The 21758-nt window shown below is 31.6% G+C and overlaps 1 protein-coding gene across 18 annotated transcripts in view; it reads right to left on the reverse strand.

Moving 5' to 3' along the window:
• Window positions 1–20693, reverse strand: part of LOC134687030 (WASH complex subunit 2-like) — a 41887-nt gene extending 21194 nt beyond the window's left edge. For 2 of the 18 annotated variants that reach the window (XM_063546955.1, XM_063546963.1), the window contains exons 1-13: window positions 20563–20693; window positions 18272–18445; window positions 17224–17322; window positions 12708–12731; window positions 10367–10522; window positions 9634–9657; window positions 9226–9240; window positions 8686–8700; window positions 8011–8025; window positions 6726–6824; window positions 6136–6274; window positions 3825–3997; window positions 216–290 (exon numbers count right to left, since the gene is read on the reverse strand). In XM_063546955.1, coding sequence (XP_063403025.1) covers window positions 216–290; window positions 3825–3997; window positions 6136–6274; window positions 6726–6824; window positions 8011–8025; window positions 8686–8700; window positions 9226–9240; window positions 9634–9657; window positions 10367–10522; window positions 12708–12731; window positions 17224–17322; window positions 18272–18445; window positions 20563–20643 — 1089 coding nt within the window. In that variant the 5' untranslated portion in view covers window positions 20644–20693. The remainder of the gene's footprint in view (window positions 1–215; window positions 291–3824; window positions 3998–6135; window positions 6275–6725; window positions 6825–8010; window positions 8026–8685; window positions 8701–9225; window positions 9241–9633; window positions 9658–10366; window positions 10523–12707; window positions 12732–17223; window positions 17323–18271; window positions 18446–20562) is intronic. The other 16 variants (XM_063546958.1, XM_063546956.1, XM_063546960.1 and 13 more) reach the window with 16 other exon arrangements.
• Window positions 20694–21758: the final 1065 nt, after the last annotated feature.

The raw sequence follows: 21758 nt of genomic DNA on the forward strand, positions 1-21758 counted from the left end.
TAACGGACTGATTTACCTGATGTGACTATCGATCGTAACGGAGTCTTAAACGGTCTAAAAAGTCTCGACGATTTCCTCTAGCGGTAAATCCAGTCAATCAAGATGTGATCAGACCAAAATGACCGTTTCAGACTGAAATCGTGCTACTAGTGTACACTAAAAAAGTTTTTCTAAACATTGTAGAATGAATAGTTGGTATTATTCGTAACCTTTACCTTTGGAAATTTCTTCTCTAAATCTGTTGTTCTTGACTTCACTGGGGATGCAGCCTTGGAGTGTGAGGAGTGTTGCTGAAAAAATAAAATCACAAAATGAATACACACTTTTATGTTCGTCACCAAATTTTATGAGAATTTGAACTTTATGCTATGACAGTCGTGTGAACATTTTGTTGTCAATTTATTTTTTTAAGTGAGTAGAGCTTGTTGAAGGGACATAACTCTGTAAAATCACTGTAAGTTATGTTTTAATGAAGCATTTTCATTCATATATATAAATCTGAGCCTTCGGGTAACATCCATTATTTCAATTCTATTTGGCATGAATGCTTAAAAAATAGAAAACAACACGTTTAATAATTCCATGCATCCGAAGCGCTTTTCTGGATATATCTTCATCAGGAACGCTCAAAGCCTTGATGTCACTGCCTATTACAAATGCATTACTAATTTAAAGAGCTATCTTCCTTAACCATGGTTTATTCCCTTAATTACTAATAGTTTTGACAAGTTCTTGGTCATGACACTTGCTACTGGAAATTAGTTTAAAATGGCTTTGTCAAGTCATGCATGTATATATAGCAGAAAACACTTACGGGTAACCTACTGACACACCGCATGTTGAGTACAGTGCTGTATATCCTATTTTCCTTGGTTTCATTTCAATGTTGTCGGTTATTGAAAAAATAAGTTTGGAAATGATTTTTGGTAAATAATCTATTATGAAATTTGTTATTTACTACTCATAATCATGACCATAATCTAAATATGTTAATGTGAATAAAAAAAATTTAAGCAAAAACACTCATGTTTAAAGTTTTAGTATTTAAATGTTTTTGCATAACTTATTAGATCTTTTCATACAGGATTTTTTATGTTTTTTTTCCCCTTTTCATTCTTACATGTTTTTGATTGCCCGTTCCTGTGTATAAACTTACATGTTTGAACTGTTGAGTGATTGCCCAGTCCTGTGTATAAACTTACATGTTTGAACTGTTGAGTGATTGCCCAGTCCTGTGTATAAACTTACATGTTTAAACTGTTGAGTGATTGCCCAGTCCTATGTATAAACTTACATGTTTGAACTGTTGAGTGATTGCCCAGTCCTGTGTATAAACTTACATGTTTGAACTGTTGAGTGATTGCCCAGTCCTGTGTATAAACTTACATGTTTGAACTGTTGAGTGATTTCCCAGTCCTGTGTATAAACTTACATGTTTGAACTGTTGAGTGATTGCCCAGTCCTGTGTATAAACTTACATGTTTGAACTGTTGAGTGATTGCCCAGTCCTGTGTATAAACTTACATGTTTGAACTGTTGAGTGATTGCCCTGTCCTATGTATAAACTTACATGTTTAAACTGTTGAGTGATTGCCCAGTCCTATGTATAAACTTACATGTTTGAACTGTTGAGTGATTTCCCAGTCCTGTGTATAAACTTACATGTTTGAACTGTTGAGTGATTGCCCAGTCCTGTGTATAAACTTACACGTTTGAACTGTTGAGTGATTGCCCAGTCCTGTGTATAAACTTACATGTTTTAACTGTTGAGTGATTTCCCAGTCCTGTGTATAAACTTACATGTTTGAACTGTTGAGTGATTGCCCAGTCCTGTGTATAAACTTACATGTTTGAACTGTTGAGTGATTGCCCTGTCCTATGTATAAACTTACATGTTTAAACTGTTGAGTGATTGCCCAGTCCTGTGTATAAACTTACATGTTTGAACTGTTGAGTGATTTCCCAGTCCTGTGTATAAACTTACATGTTTGAACTGTTGAGTGATTGCCCAGTCCTGTGTATAAACTTACATGTTTGAACTGTTGAGTGATTGCCCTGTCCTGTGTATAAACTTACATGTTTGAACTGTTGAGTGATTGCCCTGTCCTATGTATAAACTTACATGTTTGAACTGTTGAGTGATTGCCCTGTCCTATGTATAAACTTACATGTTTGAACTGTTGAGTGATTGCCCTGTCCTGTGTATAAACTTACATGTTTGAACTGTTGAGTGATTGCCCAGTCCTGTGCATAAACTTACATGTTTGAACTGTTGAGTGATTGCCCAGTCCTGTGTATAAACTTACATGTTTGAACTGTTCAGTGATTGCCCGCTCCTGTGTATAAACTTACATGTTTGAACTGTTGAGTGATTGCCCAGTCCTGTGTATAAACTTACATGTTTGAACTGTTGAGTGATTGCCCAGTCCTGTGTATAAACTTACATGTTTGAACTGTTGAGTGATTGCCCAGTCCTGTGTATAAACTTACATGTTTGAACTGTTGAGTGATTGCCCTGTCCTATGTATAAACTTACATGTTTGAACTGTTGAGTGATTGCCCAGTCCTGTATATAAACTTACAAGTTTGAACTGTTGAGTGATTGCCCGCTCCTGTGTATAAACTTACATGTTTGAACTGTTGAGTGATTGCCCAGTCCTGTGTATAAACTTACATGTTTGAACTGTTGAGTGATTGCCCTGTCCTATGTATAAACTTACATGTTTGAACTGTTGAGTGATTGCCCAGTCCTGTGTATAAACTTACATGTTTGAACTGTTGAGTGATTGCCCTGTCCTATGTATAAACTTACATGTTTGAACTGTTGAGTGATTGCCCTGTCCTATGTATAAACTTACATGTTTGAACTGTTGAGTGATTGCCCTGTCCTGTGTATAAACTTACATGTTTGAACTGTTGAGTGATTGCCCTGTCCTATGTATAAACTTACACGTTTGAACTGTTGAGTGATTGCCCAGTCCTGTGTATAAACTTACATGTTTGAACTGTTGAGTGATTGCCCTGTCCTATGTATAAACTTACATGTTTGAACTGTTGAGTGATTGCCCTGTCCTATGTATAAACTTACATGTTTGAACTGTTGAGTGATTGCCCAGTCCTGTGTATAAACTTACATGTTTGAACTGTTGAGTGATTGCCCTGTCCTATGTATAAACTTACATGTTTGAACTGTTGAGTGATTGCCCAGTCCTGTGTATAAACTTACATGTTTGAACTGTTGAGTGATTGCCCAGTCCTGTGTATAAACTTACATGTTTGAACTGTTGAGTGATTGCCCAGTCCTGTGTATAAACTTACATGTTTGAACTGTTGAGTGATTGCCCGCTCCTGTGTATAAACTTACATGTTTGAACTGTTGAGTGATTGCCCTGTCCTATGTATAAACTTACATGTTTGAACTGTTGAGTGATTGCCCTGTCCTATGTATAAACTTACATGTTTGAACTGTTGAGTGATTGCCCTGTCCTATGTATAAACTTACATGTTTGAACTGTTGAGTGATTGCCCTGTCCTATGTATAAACTTACATGTTTGAACTGTTGAGTGATTGCCCAGTCCTATGTATAAACTTACATGTTTGAACTGTTGAGTGATTGCCCTGTCCTGTGTATAAACTTACATGTTTGAACTGTTGAGTGATTGCCCGCTCCTGTGTATAAACTTACATGTTTGAACTGTTGAGTGATTGCCCTGTCCTATGTATAAACTTACATGTTTGAACTGTTGAGTGATTGCCCTGTCCTATGTATAAACTTACATGTTTGAACTGTTGAGTGATTGCCCTGTCCTATGTATAAACTTACATGTTTGAACTGTTGAGTGATTGCCCAGTCCTGTGTATCTTTGTACAATCCTGGAACAGAGGATCTTTCTGATATCTGACTAAGTGAACGGCCAGGATAGTCTTGTAAAGCAGCTACTGTAGAATGGGTTTCTACATTTGAGCGATTCAATGAACTGGTGGCTGATCCAGAACCTGAAGATTATTAAAATGACTGGGTGTTTAATTTCCATCAAAGAAAAGATTTCATTCCAGAATTCAAATAATTCTTGTTTATACATGTATAATAGCAGCATCATATTTAACAGTTAAATACTTAACTTGAATAGGCACAACAAGAGTGTGTCCATAATACACTGATGCCCAACTCGCACTATCATTTTCGATGTTCAGTGGACACTGAAATTGGAGTCAAGACTTTAATTTTGAAAAAAAATTGGAAAGGTCATAGCATAGGGAACATGTGAATTAAGTTTGAAGTTGATGTGACTTCAACTTCATCAAAAATTACCTTGACCAAAAACTTTAACCAAAACTTCGCACTATCATTTTCTATGTTAGGTGGACCATGAAATTAGGGTCAAAACTTTAATTCGGCATTAAAATTATAAAGAGCATATCATGAGAACATGTTCTACTCAGATTCAGGTTGATTGGACTTCAACTTCATCATAAAAAACTACCTTGACTAAAAATTTAACCTGAAGCGGAACCAACAGAGGACAGAGGCACAGACCAGAAAACATAATGCCCCTCTACTATGGTCGGTGGGGCATAATAAAATGTCTTAAATCTTTTAATCTCATAATGTAAAAATTGCCTTTACAATGTTAAACACATCGTTAAACAGAAATTATTAATTGACAGAGATATGTCTCTTGTAGCTATGGACAGGGCTTTGAATAAGTCACATAACTGATATGTACTAACAGTATTGCAACTTTCGAAAAATCAATGATCTATCACAAGTAAATCTTATAACTATAACTGACATAAGCAGAAAACAAAACATTGAACATTGCTTATAGATTCAATGCCACAAGACCATGAGGGTCAACATTGCTGAAAAAACACCTAAATTGTCTCAGTTTCCTCAACTTTCGTCACAGATGACACGAAAAACAAACTTAGGTTCAGAAGATTTTTTTTTTTCTCTTTCAAAAGGTCAATAAAGAAAATAGACCTTCTGCATTCTTGAGGTTTGGTATTATAGATTATCCATTCTAATCTTTTATTTTTAACAAACAGAAGTAAATAACCTAGATTAATCTCTAAAATAACCGGCTGCTTAAAAGATTTTTGTAAATACTAGTTAAATCCATGGACTAACATCTAAAACTTCCTTAATTGTAATTTCTATGTAAGATTAAGTAACTTTAAAAAGAAATTTCGCCACCCATATTCATACTTTAATAGATTATGTTAATAATATTCTACAATCATGATATTAAAGAAAAAGGGAGAGTCACCTAGAATACAGTGCAGAATATATCTTTGTATGTTAAAGATAGCACTGTAATCTTGGACTTGTTGATAAGGGTGAAAGTTTGGTACCATTAAAATGTTTAAACTTGCTGCAATAGTTTGCAGTGTCCTGAATCTGATGTTCAGTTGTTGTTGTTTGTTGATGTGGTTCATATGTGTTTCACGTTTCTTAAATAGATTAGGCTATTGGTTTTCCCATTTGAATGCTTTTAGACTTAGTTTAGTCATTTTAAGGGGCCTTTATAGCTTTCTGTTCGGTGTGAGACAAGGCTCTGTGTTGGAGACTTTGACCTATAATGGTTTACTTTTATAAAGTGTGACTTGGATGGAGAGTTGTCTCAGTGGCACTCATACCACATCTTCTTACATCTATTGATTTAGGTGTTGCAGATTCAAAAACATGTCTTCCATTTCAGCTGCAACAAACTATATATATATAACCCGATATATAGGAATCAGAACATATATTTACAAATTGCTGTTTATAAGTGATATTTTTTTGCAGCAAGGATATTTAAGTTTGGAAAATGATGAGAGTAGTGTTGGTCAAAAAAGCTTTGCCACTGAAATAACCTTCTGAAGAGAGAATTTCTGAAGTTCAGATCACATAGCTTTAGACAAATGTTTTTTTTAGTTTATAATGCAAGTTAAACTGTTTCATACAACAAAAGGACTTAAATAAGTATTGTTTTATTATAGGAGTTTGGCTAGTATTTTTGTTGCTCTAAGAGGCATTTGATTCGAGTGTTGTCTGATGATCAGAATGTTTCCAGTGTATGTTCCTCTCTTGGTTTAAATATTTTTTAAGTATCTTTTATAAAAAAAGGACATCAAAATAAATTATATACCTGATGCTTGAGTCTGAATAGCTGGTTTGAAATATGACGAATAAACATCTGGTTTCTTGATGTCCAGCCAAAATCTGTCCACTTCTGCCTGGGTTTTGAGTTTTCCTTCTTTCATCAGTTTATCCTGTAGTTCTATAATCTATTTACAAAGATAAAAAAAAAATTTCATGCACTTGTCCTTGATCACAAAACTATGAATAGATTTATCAGCCATAAGTTAAAGTTACTATCTCAAGTCAGGAATTCATCTGTTTGAAATATCTACTTGCAAATCTTTATTTGGTTGGATAATTTTAATTTACAAGTGTTGACATTATGTTATGCACATGATACATGCTATTAGACTTTCACAAATCAGAAGATGTATTTGTTCTCTCTTGACTTCGATCATGAATACGAAAACTGTGACATTAAACAATACAAATTCTCCAAAAAACTTTCTACGATTAACTTGTCTTTTACACATTATACGTGTGAGAATTGAATTTTGCATGGTATATATATACATGTACATCAAATTCATAGGTGTTTGAACACTTTTAAAAATATACCTTAAAATGCAATAAAATCAACTGATTTTCAATTATTACCTTTGCCGTTTCTGTTTTAGGAACTGTTTTGAGAAAATCTGTATTTGTTGACAATTCATGTCTTTTTAATTTCTTCTTCATACAGTTCTTTTGTGACTTCTAGAACAAACAAAAAAAACCTACATTGTATAAAAGAAAAATGTATTTCTGTAGATGTACTTTAAAATAACTTGAAAAATTACAATGCTGTAAAGTAGGGGATCATTAACCAATAGTCTAAGTATCTTATTCTTAATACCACTTTCTCAATATTATACTACAATCACCTCTTTCTTGTATAGGCCAATGATTTATGTGATCACTATAAAATTCTTTGCAAAAAAATCCAGATGCTTCAGATCTCACTCACAGAACTCAAATTCCATGTTTTAACAAATAAGTAATACTTACTGGTCTTAGTGACTTAAAGGTTCACAGTTCTTAATTGTCCTTAGCGATGAAAGTTAGAAAATTTAAATAAGGGGAAAATATGCTCAAAAGCAAGATAATAATGAATTGATCCAAATAAAATAGTTGAAGACAAATATACTTTAGAAATGTATACAATTTGTTTTGAAAGACAAAATTGCTGGAACTATTTTTTAAATGAAATAATGATTTGAAAATTTACAAAAATATACAACGACTTCACTATTCAGATAGAAATGTTTGAAAAATGTCCAATAGTTAATTTATAAATTAAAGTAAATGTAATTTAAATTATAAAAGAATTCTGTATACTAATTGCCAAAGAAATGTATACACCACTTGTGAATACCATAAGATTTAAGGTGACTTATACTATATTGTGTAGTGAATTAAACTTATACAAACCGTTGCAAGAAGATAAATTATCAACTTAATTTGATAAAATCATCCCTGACTTCTAATATAATTTTGTTGTTATCTGATACAAAATGGACACACAAAAAAATAGAATGTGAAGTGCCAATCAAATTTTAACTATAACCTATATATATTTCATAGTTACAAGAAAAATTTATTGCATTGTGCAGTTAAAATTCCACTTTTAAAATATCAACATAGTTTTAGGGACTGTGTTAGAGGTTGTTAAGCTATCTGAACAAAGATTCAGAGAGTATTCTTAGGATGAGGTAGGGTCAAAGAGGTTTGAAAGGATTTTATGGGGTGATGTCTGGCTATTGACAAAAGGCTCAGGGATAATGTCAAGACAAAATGTCCATAGATGATGTCCAGACTAGAGGGATGTTCAGAAAATGCTGAGTGGACAAAACTGGTTTTCAAAAAAAGGAAACATGATCAACATGTACAGTAACAAAAATACCTTCACTCTGACAGGCTGTAAATTACAAAGATAAATTTGAGTTACAGTGAGACCTGTCACCATATCAAGACAAAATTATGTCCTCCAAATTTTACATTTTCATTTGTAGAAAAACTTATACCAACATATATAGATCTAATAAATTAAAAACCATCACAGACACTGTGATTATGAATCTTACAACAGCTGACCTTCTGCTTTCACATCTGGAGAGATCTATGTTTTTGCAAACTTAAAATTGCTTGTGAATGCTTTTGAGAATGTTACATTGCTTATGATAGATAGTGAATATTTTTATTTATATCAGAACTGTATAAAAAAGCACATTTTAAGCAGCTGATATACTGCATTCATTTTTTTCTCTTGCTTTGCTATGACTGAGTCATTTACCAAATCATGAGGATTAAAGAATGCTTAGTAATTATTAATAACCTGCAGGGGACATGAAAAAAAAAGTCTCTTCAGTGCCAATGAAACATTATGAAATAAGTTAAATGCATTTCATATTTTCCAGAAATGTAAAAACTTGTTTTCCACTTAAATTAAAATATATGAAAAATAGGTTTTTATTCTAAAACACATCTTAAATATTTTATATCTATTTCATTAATGACAGAAAGTTGATATGATTTGTGCCCAAAAAAAATAGGTGAATTAATACATAAGTATAAATACCTTCTCTGGGACTTGCTGGAAAGCACAAATATGAAATCTTTATAGCAAAGTAATTCAGTAATGTTATCATGTAAATTCATGTAGATCTATAGTTAATTAAAATAAAATGTACCTTGAGAACAATCTAAATGAAATGCAGATTCTTTGTCCATATTTTGTTACAAGGATCTAAAAACACCTCTTGTAGTTTCTAATTTGAATTAATTTTAGTAAATAAAAAAAAGATATACAGCAAGTATTTCAGAGTTGCCACAAATTCAACAATTCATGTGCACTTATAGTTTGATATTATAACTGTTGAAATGTGTAAATTGCGTAGTCCTTTACGGTTTGCTCTATTACCCAGCCACACGCACAAGTAACGTGGTCCCATCAATTTATAGATAAATCACAGTAAAGATGATGACCCAACCCAAATTCTCAAATAGTTCCTAATTTTTACTATTATTTCATTAATAAATATACATATATTATAACTGAAGAATGTTATGATTTGTGGACAAAAAAAGTTTAGGTGAATTAAATCATTAATGAAAATACCTTCTCTGGGATTTGCTGAAAAGTACAAAAATGTAAAATTTATAGCAAAGTACTTCAACAAATGTGTTCATGTACATTCTGTTATCCTAAAGTTTTATACATACTCGTGTATTTCCCTGCTCTTAAACTGTCTTGTAATCAAAAACCTTGGATTTTAAACTTGAATTCATTTAGTATAAAAAATAAGGTATATATGCATCTTGAAATTGTAATAAATGTAAAAATGCATGTGCAGTTAGTATAACTGTTAAAATATTTGAATTGAGTTATATTCTGTAATATTTCCAACATATTTTTTTTTATCATATCATAAACATATATTTATACATGAATTTGGCAATAGTTTGTTAAAATTTGTGGATAAAAAAAAGTTAAGGTGAATTAATGTAAAAACAAGTGTAAAAATACCTTCTCAAGGACATTTGGGACTTGCTGAAAAGCACCAAAAATAAATAATTTTAAAGCAAATTACTTCCGACAGCTGATTTATCATGTTTATTCATGTTATTAACCTGAAATAAGGAAATGCCCATGTATTGTCATGCTTTTATTTTCTTTTAAAAAAAGGCGTGCAGTTTTAAACTTTAACGCATTATCATTATTGCAGATATTCTTTGATCAAGAAAGTTACACCTTTAATTAAGGAAAACATGGAGAGCTGGATGTTGTCTACGTCAAAGACATATTCATTAACAGGAATTGGAATTAATATTTAAAATCGTAATAAATTTTCACTCTTGAAATAGCAAAACATTATATTGATGCCAATTAAAGATAAGCTATTATTCACCTGATTTTTTTTGTGTATAGAATTCCAGGCATATTTTTAATTTAGAGTACACAACACCTTTAAAGATGGGCCCCTTAACGGATAGAGGTTTATGCACAACACATTATATGTAAACATTGCAAAATTTTCACATTTTTATTGAAATCACGGATGAGTCTTTTATTACTAAGACTGGCGTAAATATTAAAATTAAATCCTGGTATCTATGATGAGTTTATTGATCTCAACATTTGCTTGATGTTCATTCTTTGCTGAGAGAGCACAGTTAGAGCAGCTATCAGAGCATAAAAATAGTGAGCAATACATGAGATATATATAATTTCGATAAGACTGCATATTTTCTAAACCTACTTTTGTTTCTTCTTCCTCTTGTCGAGGTGTTCTTGGTGTCCTTGGTGTTTGTGATCGACTATCAGACTGTGTTTTAACTCTCAGTGCCAGACCAGAAACCTTTTTGGAGTAAAAATTTCCACCGTCTTCTTGATTTTCCATAATTTGTTGATATCGCTGAAAAATAATCATATTAAAAATTAGATAAATATACTTATGGTTTGGTCATATGCAAAGATTTTGTTTTACTTTATAATTTGGCAAAATTAGTATAATATTTTTCCCATATCCTTAGATAAAGAAGAACGTATCATAGAGAACATTTTTTTGCCATTTTGACGAGTAAAAAAATGTCATCAAATTATAAATAATACAATTTTGTTATTGACAATATATTAATCTTTTTCTAAATGATGAATTAAAAGCTTTTTAAATTCAATTTTGTAGTTATTTAATTTTTATGGTGAGAAATCACTTGGCAGGAATATTTACAACTTTTTATGGGGAATAATGCATTCTCAATTCTTTTTCTTGGCAAAATGGATCTTCTTATACCTCATCTTTATCTTAAATTGTACACACACATATATATTACTGTTAGATTATCAAAATTAATGACAATTTCCTAAGTTACTAAACAGTAAAGATTGATGTTAAAACTGGACAAACTTGTCGGTTAATAGAATAAAGGCATGTTGGCAAAATACAAATATATCTCAAATTTAAAAGTAAAGTAACCCTCAGAAATGTGAATAAAGCTAAACCTTAACCTTTGTGATCATCAAAATCATGCAAGAAATGTGCATTTAGACCAGGATTCAGCTAACATGCATACATGTCTATGCTAAATGACATACAATTTTCTTTATATTTCTTGTTTATCTTTATATCAATTTTCATAAAATTCAATACTTCAAACACACATAAAACACTCAGCTTTCAGGAAAGTTCATAAAAAAGGTAAGAAAAGCACAAAACTTTAAAAATAAATGTGGAGCATTGACAGATTTGTAATTGTAAGTTTCTTTGTATACTTCTTTCAGAAAAACAAATACATAACAAAAAAATATCAATAATTTTTGTTCAATAAGAGATCTTTATATCTGTTTTAAATTTTTCCTATAGAATCTTTGACTTAAACTGATTCTAAAAATGTATTGTATGTGACTGAAGATGTAAAAAGATTAAATCTCCTTCGTTCTCTAAAAAATTATCTTGTTTACTTTTGTCTTCTTTTATGCTATTTGTAATCTCTTCTTCAACTTAGATTGTGTCATTCTGGGTACAGTCACCATATGATACATGTACTATCTCAAAGATTGAGGCCCCCCCCCCTTTTTCCATAAAATGATTAACATTTTATTCCACACTTAAAAACTTTAGATTCAGATTGAAGGTGGTACCCAACACTTTATCTAAAATTAATTTGCCTCTTTAATTTTCTTAAAATTTTGACAGAGTATTTACTTTGACCCTTTGACAAAAACATAAAAATTCTAAAATATTTGAACCAATACATTTTTGTAGTTTCATCAGAAAAATTACACTGGTTATATAATAGCAGTTTGGCAAACACTTACTTTGATCATTGAGAAGCTTAATATTCCCTTAACAACACAACATAATTTAAACGTTTAACTGATTTTACAGAATTATCTCCCTGTAGTGTTAGGTACCACCTAAAGTTTGACTATACAGAGTATGATGCCCCTAAATAAAAAAAAAAAACGATTAGAGACGTTCAGTCTTTATTTGTAGATAGGATTTGGTAAGTAGAGCTAAAACTAATGTGAGCTATCAATTTGTCACAATCAGAGCATACATGTAGATTTGTTATATTTCACATCAATTACTTTCAATTTGATCACATTTCAGTGATACAATACAATTATCTTTCATGCTGAAAAAGCTTACTTTTTTTAATTTATCATGCAGGTTATTTTTTCTTTTATAAGAGTTTGGGTTATCACACTTTCTTTGAAGCTACTGGTTATTCACAAGTGAAAATATGTCAATTTGAATATGGCTTTCAACTTAAACATTTCACTTTCAATTTTTTTGGGTTGCAAATTTTTAATACTCTCTAGTGTATGATAAAATTCAGTTAACTTATTCAGGGTTTCAGTTGTAGATAACAACAAAAAAATTAATAAGAAAAGATTCTGATGTGATGGAAGGTAAAATAAGGCTCTTCTGACCAAAGTTTAAGACAAGAATAAAAGCAACATTGCTCTTCACGAATAAGAAATAGAAAAAGTTGTAAAGATCCATGTTGAATTGGGAAATAAGCAAAATGTAATAAAAATCTTCACTTGTGATTCATGCAGTTTGTGTATGTAAAATCTGCTGTTAAATCTCCTACCTCAGATGATGATCGATAGACAATCTAAATTTATACATATATCACATTATAAATATAAAGACCGATAGACAATCTAAATTTATACATATATCACATTATAAATATAAAATCATATCACAAAATACTGTAATGGTTTCATAGTCAGACAAACTACAGTGCATAGATATAAATATATGATTATTTTAAATTAAATAAAACTAAATTAAACTTTTCAATAAATATTTTAAGATTTATTTACATCAAAATCAATTACATGTATATGAGGAGCCATTATGACTTTACTTCAGGGAATGACTCTTAGAATGAATGGCATTTCTATAACATTTACCTACAAATTAAGTACATATACTGAACGACTTTAAAAACGCAACACTCATTTTGTTAAATTTTTTTTACCAAATCGTGTTTGATTCTCTTACAACTACTTTTCATGCTTACCATACCTCTATCTTTTTACAAAAAATCAAAATCTAACTTACCTGTGGTTATTGAACATACTGAATTTTAAGTCGCATAAATTTCTTAAAGCGAAATTTGGGACCCATAAAAGATTGTTTCAGGTTTTTTTTGCTTTGTGAAACAGTTCTTTCAATCCGTTGCCTCACTTCAGTTAGTTAAAAATGTTGCATCTCCATATTGCCAAGACTGAGAAATAGAAAAAACAAAATCAACCCTCAAGAATACTGCAAACCGAAAAACATAAACATGCTGCAACCATACTATATGGCTTCAGAAACTCGTCTTACTGTCCTTCTGACAATGATACAAGTATACAAAATTTGTTGCTGGCCACCAATGAACAGATCAACGTGTTGTTACAATGAAACGTCAACAGAATTTGATTATGAAACGTTGTTTGCCACCGCAATGTCAACTGCTTATCAAATTGCCGAATGCCATTGCGTACAGATGTATGCCATAAATGTTTCCCATCAACTGAACTGCCATAGAATCGACTGAAGGAAAACCTTTTAAGCCCTCAAGTTCCAACCGCATAATTGCCAAAACGCAATTAATGGGTTGAACAAATGCAAACTCAGAAGGTGTTAAACAGAACCCAAAACATGTCAGACAGAATTTGTTGACCTTTCTGACAATCATTTTGGCATTTGTAACAGGCAGTCAGCGCTTTTCATGGTGACACATTCATTCAAAAATATCAAAAAAATGATATAGTGTTGCGTTTCTTAAGTCAGTCAGTATATAACTTGAAACTTCATTTAATTTTGTTATCTGGGATCCATTTTCCTAACTATTGAATCAATACAATTTCTTAAGAATATTTACAATATATCATACACTTCATTTTGGGTGAATGATAAAAAAAACAATACTATAAGCATTAGAGAACCATCTCTTTGAGGAGATGTACAAAAAAATGTACAAGATGAAGTGCATCCACTTTGTTGCTAGAAAAACCACAGTGCACTGGCAACATACTAAGCTAAGAAATATAATGCTTTAAATAGAGACTAAATTTTGAGAGCACAGTTTCACTAAATCATAGAACTTAGTTGCTGTAGACAGGATCCATTGAACTGCAGTGAAGGTCAAAATATTTTCTAGTAGATGTCAAATTTAAACATTTAAATGTAATTAAAGTGATGGTATAATCTGTGTTTAAATAAAGTCCTTAATACATGTCTGGTAATATGAATCAAGAATACACAACCAAATTTAAAATTAAACCAATGGATTTCCAATCAATTGGAGCCTAAAATAATGAAAGTTATTTCCCTTGGTTAGTACAGGGTTTATGTAAAGATCAAATATTAGAATGTTTAACATTATCAATTATATGTTTTGCTACTGATCCCATAAAAAGTTAGTAAAATGCATAGGGGGTGAGGCCAAAGGCCGAAGCTCCTATGAATTTTACTCACCCTCTATGGTATTTCACATAAATCGTACACAGTTCTTTCCTGCTGCCTTTTGTAGAAAAATAAACAATGAAATACAACAGCTGCAACAACTATCAAAAGTAGATGTGATGTCAGGAACCTAATATGAAATTTACTAGCCCTGGTTCCCTTCAGATAGATAGGGGGTCACCACATGATAAGTTATATGGTTTGCTACTGACCCCCTACGGATCCATAGAGGATTTTTTCACCCTCTATGGATCCGTAAGGATCAGTAGTTAACCGTATAACGAATTTTTCGCACGCTGGACTTTTTTTATGTGTTTTGTTGAAAAATAAACAACAAAACACAACAACATTAATAGATGACATTACAATTACCGGGTCAGGAACCCCCTATGAAATTTACTAACCCCCTACAGTATAATAGGGGTCACCATGTGACGGCGTTAAACCAATCACAATGTGATAATTTACCTGTGGTGCGATAAGATGGCTTAAACCAATTAATATATTACAATCAATGTCATAGTTATTGTATACTTTCAATTGAAATTTATGAATAATTTTGTATTTACTTCATATTATATACATGTATAGTAATGCTCTACACTATTGAAGAATCAAAACTCAGGTCTCTTGCAAGACATGAAAATTGCTTAAAACTTCAAACAATCAGTTGAACAAAGTTTTATGTACATTATGAAGAATTGTCAGATGCCAATTATAGATCAGACATCTTTTTAAACAATTGATTGTCACACCTTATATCTGCTCCTAATTATAAATCAGACATCTTTTTAAACAATTGACTGTCACTGTGTCACACCTTATATTTGCTTTTAATTATAAATGCCTTCATCTTAAATCTTGTTCTGATTTAGAAGAAATTCAAATGTGCTAATTACTTTTTTCTTTAAATCTGAAAGATTATGGGAAAGTACATTCTTCATACACCAAGGTCAAATCCTCATCGCTTCATTGGCTAAATATCAGTAGTATAAGAATTTCTTAACCAATGAGAGAATGCTTTGGTGCATAATTTTGATTTTTTTATCTTGAATGCCTCAGATTCAGAATTGGTGAATCAATCAAGCAATGCAACCTTTGCCAAGTTATATATTACCTTTCTTCTGTTCTGAAATATTTGTGTTACATCAAAGAATTATCTTTTTGTTACAATTAAAAAACAAATTTTAGATGGCATAAAATCGTTTAATCTCCTCAACTAATAAACTGTTAAAAGATTGACACATCAGAACTGACTTATTATTTCTATTGCACAATATCTGAATATACATTTTTTCAAATGCATCATTTGCGTAATAGCATGCAGCGTATATTGTATATTAAGTGTTGCTTGCCAATTTCCATGTCGGAAATGTACAGAAAAAAAGAAGTAATCTTGAAAATTGAAGAAGGGTCACCGATGTAAATTCTCTGAAAAGAAATGTCTAACTAAACTGAACAGAAAAGATATTTCCTGGAACTTAACAAACAAAAACAAACAGATTGTTTTTTACAATAATTACAATTGCTGTTTCCTGTAAAAAAGAAATCTGAAAGCTACATATAATTTTGTACTAAGCCAGTCTAAGGAAATACTAATATACTGTAACTGTATCTACAGCTATGAAAAGTAAGAAGATTCATGTATCTGACAGTGTTCCAGCTAGGATTTCAAAAGGGTAACGGTGCCAATCATGAAAAGGACACTTTAGCACAATGATTGATATTTCAAAAAGGTCATGTCAACATTGTCATATGTAAACTGTAGAGGTTTCAGCTAGTAGTTTTGAGGGGGTTTAGTCAATTTTACGCTATATTAAAAGCAACCTTATTTTGGGTAACAGTATTAAAGGTACCAACAACGTCTATTTCTAGCTCAGTCTTCAATAGTTTTTTTTATGCATGATGGATCTAAAGCTTAAGTTGTATTGCAGAGCCCAGCAGCGTTTTGTAGACTTATTTTTATTTCAATAGTGAAATTGTGCTTGTCAGTTAAAATACTACACATAAATCTACAATACAGTCAGAAACAATACCTAACCTTTTCTCCAGGGGCCAACCTGGATCCCAAAACTTTTTTCAAAGACCCAGTAGAAATTTAAAGGCCCTACCAGGGTATTTTTACTACAGGTACATTCTTAATAGTCTTGAATGTTCTTATAAAGACAATAATATATGTTTGAAATACCTAATACATGTAGCTTGTTTCTGATTGTATATATACATGTACATGTATAAAGATATCTATTAGATTTCGATAAACACAACAAGTACATATAGATATAAATCAATTAATTATTACAATATTAAAAGAAAATTGAGGAAATAATAAGATTATTTGAAGGATGAATAGGAATAAAGTTCTGTTAATTCAAAAATTATTGTGTGCATTTATTATTGTGATTTTTTTATTTCTTACTTGAATGCGATTTTTTTTTGGGTGATATTTAAAAAATACTGTTTGATTCATATAAAAAGTTTCAAAATGTGCATTTTTCGCAATAATAAAAACATTGTAATAATTTCTCTATTTTCAACTTATAGATTTCCATATCCAAATCCATGAAAAAAACAATTAGGCTTTGGAAGAAATTGTATATATATACATTTGTAGTATATTCACTAAAGTTTTATCTTTTTCCTACCTCTTCCCTTTTCTTTTTTCTCTTTTCAGTATTTCCATCCATATCATGATCATTTTCTTTTTCAGATTTGATCTTTTTCTTCTTTCTTCTGCCTTTTTCCTGAAATATTTGAAAGGTGTATCAATAATATACATATATATATAATAAGATAAACAAGAATGTGTCCCCAGTACACAGATTTCCCATCCGCACTATCATTTTCTGTGATCAGTGAACCATGAAGATCAGGGAAAATCTGTAATTTGGCATTAAAATTGGAAAGATCATATCATAGGGAACATGTGTACTAAGTTTCAAGTTGATTGGACATCAAAAACTACCTCAACCAAAAACTTTAACCTGAAACTGGACAGACAGACACACAGACAGGAGTATGAACAGACCAATGGACGAACAGACAAACACACAGACCAGAAAACATATTGCCATAAATGGGACATAAAAAGTCAGAACCAATGACAACTCTACAACAGATTTGTTTCCATCAGATCACCAGTGGTGGCGATACAAGGATGAAAACACATTCTGTATATATAATTCGGCTAAGTTAACAATGTTAGATCTGTGAATTTGTGGATGCATTTTTTTTTGTCTTTCCCTGGCTGGAATTCAACCTCATGAATGCTACTGAGATAACAATAGAACCAAATAGTCTTGCTCTATGCCTGACACGCTAGACAACTAAACCACCTAGGCTATTAATTACAGTCCTGTTATTTTCTTTATTACAACTTCAAAGAAATTAGCTATTGAATGTTGCAATTTTAATTGAAAAGATTGTCATGATACTAGAGTGTTGTTGGTATATGGAAACATTTTTAACATGAGAATCTATCAAAGTATAAAACTCAATACATAACAGTAAATACTATCCATGACATTATTTTGTTTACATCAAGTTGAGGGTAATGAATACATCCTACATTTGTATGTCCATTAAATTCATAACTGAGTAAGATGATGTACATTCAAGTGAACACTTCGTTTCTTGTAATTGTAGAAACCTGGAAGTTCATGCATAATATTCAGACATGAAAATTTAAATTACCTTTGTTTTATCATCTTCCATTCCATAATCAGTTAACACAGATGGTAAATTTGATTCTTTGTGAGTTTTGGCTGAGTATGCACTCCTGACTCTAGTCAAATCTATCCTCATGGACTGAGGTCGAGATGACTCTCCTTCTTTATCAGTGTCAGCGTCTGTGTCTTCATATTCATCCTGAAAAAGTCATTTTATTTTAATCATGTAACTTGCATATAAATGGGCACACTACAATGTACATGTAGCTAAACATTATGTTAATTACACAACATGCCATACAAACATTTGTATGCTCTTGAAGGTACAAATCGACAAATGAAAATAACAAATTATTAGAGAACAGATTTTAATACAGCATATCAATTTAATAAGAATTGTCAAGGAATAATTTGTTTAATTGACAAATGGGAACACATGGAAAATATATATATAAAAAAAATGTCATAGCTCTTTCACTTATATGTCATGCTTTCCAAGTGTTCTGTTTCTATTGTTTATTAATATGTCTATCTAACTGGTAAACTTTGGCAAAAAGCTTATACAGTACAAATTTTGCCAACAGGTTCCCAAACTCCCTACACCAAGATTTTCTTGGTTTGACACCAGGAAACTCCAAAATCCCTCTCTAAATTCTCGGAGAAACTTGGGAGTATTCCCTCCGACTTCCACATAAATTCCAAAGTTAACAATCTTTAGTCAGCATGTGATCAACAATCACTGAATGGAATTATCATTTGTCAATAATACATTATACATGTGTCATAAATATTAAAAAATCAAGAATATATCCCCAGCGCATTATAATTTTCTATAAAATTGAGAATGGAAATGGGGAATGTGTCAAAGAGACAACAACTCGACCATAGAACAGACAACAACAGAAGGTCACCAATACAGTGTAGGTCTTCAATGCAGCGAGTAATTAATTCCACTGATGTCAAAGGCCTTATTTGAACAATTAATTATCAGGTTTTTGATTGTACCAAGTGTACTGGTAAGAAGAATACACAATTAAGTAGCTATACATGCATATATACATGCATGTAGTGGAACAATGGCTTGAAGATGAAATAAATCTATATTTGTAAGGTGTTTTGTGTAGCTTCGGAAGCCAGTACATAGTTGGGACTTTCATTGTATTTGGTTCTGCTTATAAAGATCTAGAGGTAGCTAAAACTTTATGATTGTTACAGATGTCGTTTTCTGAAAATGGAGTCAGTTGGAATGTTGGTGAATTGGTGATTTATTTTTTCAGAACCTCAATGTAAAATTTAGTCATACAATAATAATATGTTCAGTAGACCGTGAAAATGAGGGAAAATCTATAATTTGGCTTTGAAATTGAAGAGATCATACAATAGGCAATATGTGTACTAAGTTTCAAGTTGATTGGACTTCAACTTTATCAAAAACTACCTTAACTAAAAACTTTAACTTGAAGCAGAACAGACGGACAAACAAACAGACTAGAAAACCTAATGCCCATAAATGGTGCATAAAATTGTGTATGCAAGACTTATTTAGAACATGTTTATATATGTATTGATTATTGTATGCATGCATTGGTTCAATTATACTTCAATAATCCTGATAAAAATAAAATTTCAGGAATCTCATTTCATATGACTTTAAAAGATAATTTTATAAACTTGGATGGCTAAGTTTTACTCTGAAAGAATTTAGAAAATGGTCAGTAGTGACTTAATTTGGTGTATTTATACAAGTTAAAAAAATGTACATGCACAAATGATCATCATGCAGAAGTCAGTCTTGCTGCAAACTGCAACACATATGAATTTTTGCATTTGATAAGGAAATAGTTTTGTTCTACAGACTGACTGGATTTTTAATATGCTAGTTACACAAGGTACATGTAAGATATACATCTGTAATACCCTACCCAGACTGGAACATTTTTATTTTCACTGTTAGGGTTGCAGACCTGTATATCGATCTGCTTCTCTTTCTAGTGCATGATTGTATACTTTTCTAGTGCATGATTGTATACTTTTCTAGTGCATGATTGTATACTTTTCTAGTGCATGATTGTATACTTGCTAAGCAGATCATCAGCAAATAATAATTTTGAAATAATAGTCTTAACCGCGCCAGGGATCTAAATCACGACCTAGCATTCGAGGCCATCAAGCTATGAAGCTACAAATTATGACAATGTACTGCTAAACCAACAAGGTGCAAATTGATTCAATAAAAATAGTCGCCTGCAAAAAAATATCATTATGTGTTACCATTCTATAATTTCAAAAAGGGACCATTTTATTCTTAAAACATACTTCATTATTTTTCGATGATTTGTGATCTCCTTCGGGGGTTTTGATAGTAACTTGTCGAGGAGATTTACTTTCTTCCTTCATATTGTTGATGTTGTCTTGGTATCAACTTCGTTTCCGGTTCCTAATTTGATACTAAATTTGGTGAAATGACGGAACAGATGCAAGAAAATTCCGATTAATTTTGTGCACTCATTCTATTTTTTTTTAACTTAACTTACTTAAGCGATAAGCGATTACGATGAACCAGGTCTTGAATTAACGAAAACAAGTTAATTTTGTAATGTACATACACACGTAGGTATTAGTACTTTTGGTTAGTTTAATTGTTATTAGCTGGACAGGAAAAAAGGGGGAGGGCATAATTATCAGGCTGTGACAAATATATATTGTTGATAAACATATTGCTTATGTGAGTTATATGCTTGAAATAAGCATATGACTAAGAAGTGTAAGAAGACTTAAGAGAAAGGATGGAAGGAACAGTTAAGCATTAAACATAGGGACTGTGTTTATAGGTCTTTGAATTGTGTCCACATAATTTAAAAAATTAGATATAAAGTTTAAACTTTGTAAAGGTAAAGTATGTTCGTTGGTTAAACTGAAGACGACTCCTTTATATATAGAATATTTTTTCTTACTACGAAACGGTGTAGTTTATGTCCAAGAATTGCGAAATTTTTGAGAATGTATTGCGCCGAGTCATTATTTGGATGCATCATTCGGTAGCCGAGTAGACATGTCGTTGGAAAGCACAACTGTGCTTCACTGGCTGTGTCTGTAAAGATTCTATGTGCAAAAATTCAATAGAGTTACGTCCCTACTAAACTAAAGTCTGTAGGTTTCAGCTCTGGAGATCCCAGTGAAGACATTTTTTTTTATTTTCTTTGCAAACACACATTTAAGATTTACAGCTATTAGCCTAATATTTAAAACAAAAGTTTAAGTCTGCAGTACATCTTGACACGAACTGGCGAACTTTTTTTTTTGAAGGATTGCTTATAATAATGTCATCATGAAATACAGTCATTAGACACATGTTAAAAATCGCACTACTTTTAAATCTACGATTTTTACGCTGTTTAAGTAGACAGAGTTGCCTTTCATACATCTCTGACACTTAATCCAATAAAGTGTGCAACAAACAGAATGTGAGGTACACGTCAATGAGACGGCAACATAGCGACACTAATAAGCAA

This window comes from Mytilus trossulus, chromosome 10 (assembly GCF_036588685.1).
Source record: "Mytilus trossulus isolate FHL-02 chromosome 10, PNRI_Mtr1.1.1.hap1, whole genome shotgun sequence".
Classification (NCBI taxonomy): domain Eukaryota; kingdom Metazoa; phylum Mollusca; class Bivalvia; order Mytilida; family Mytilidae; genus Mytilus; species Mytilus trossulus.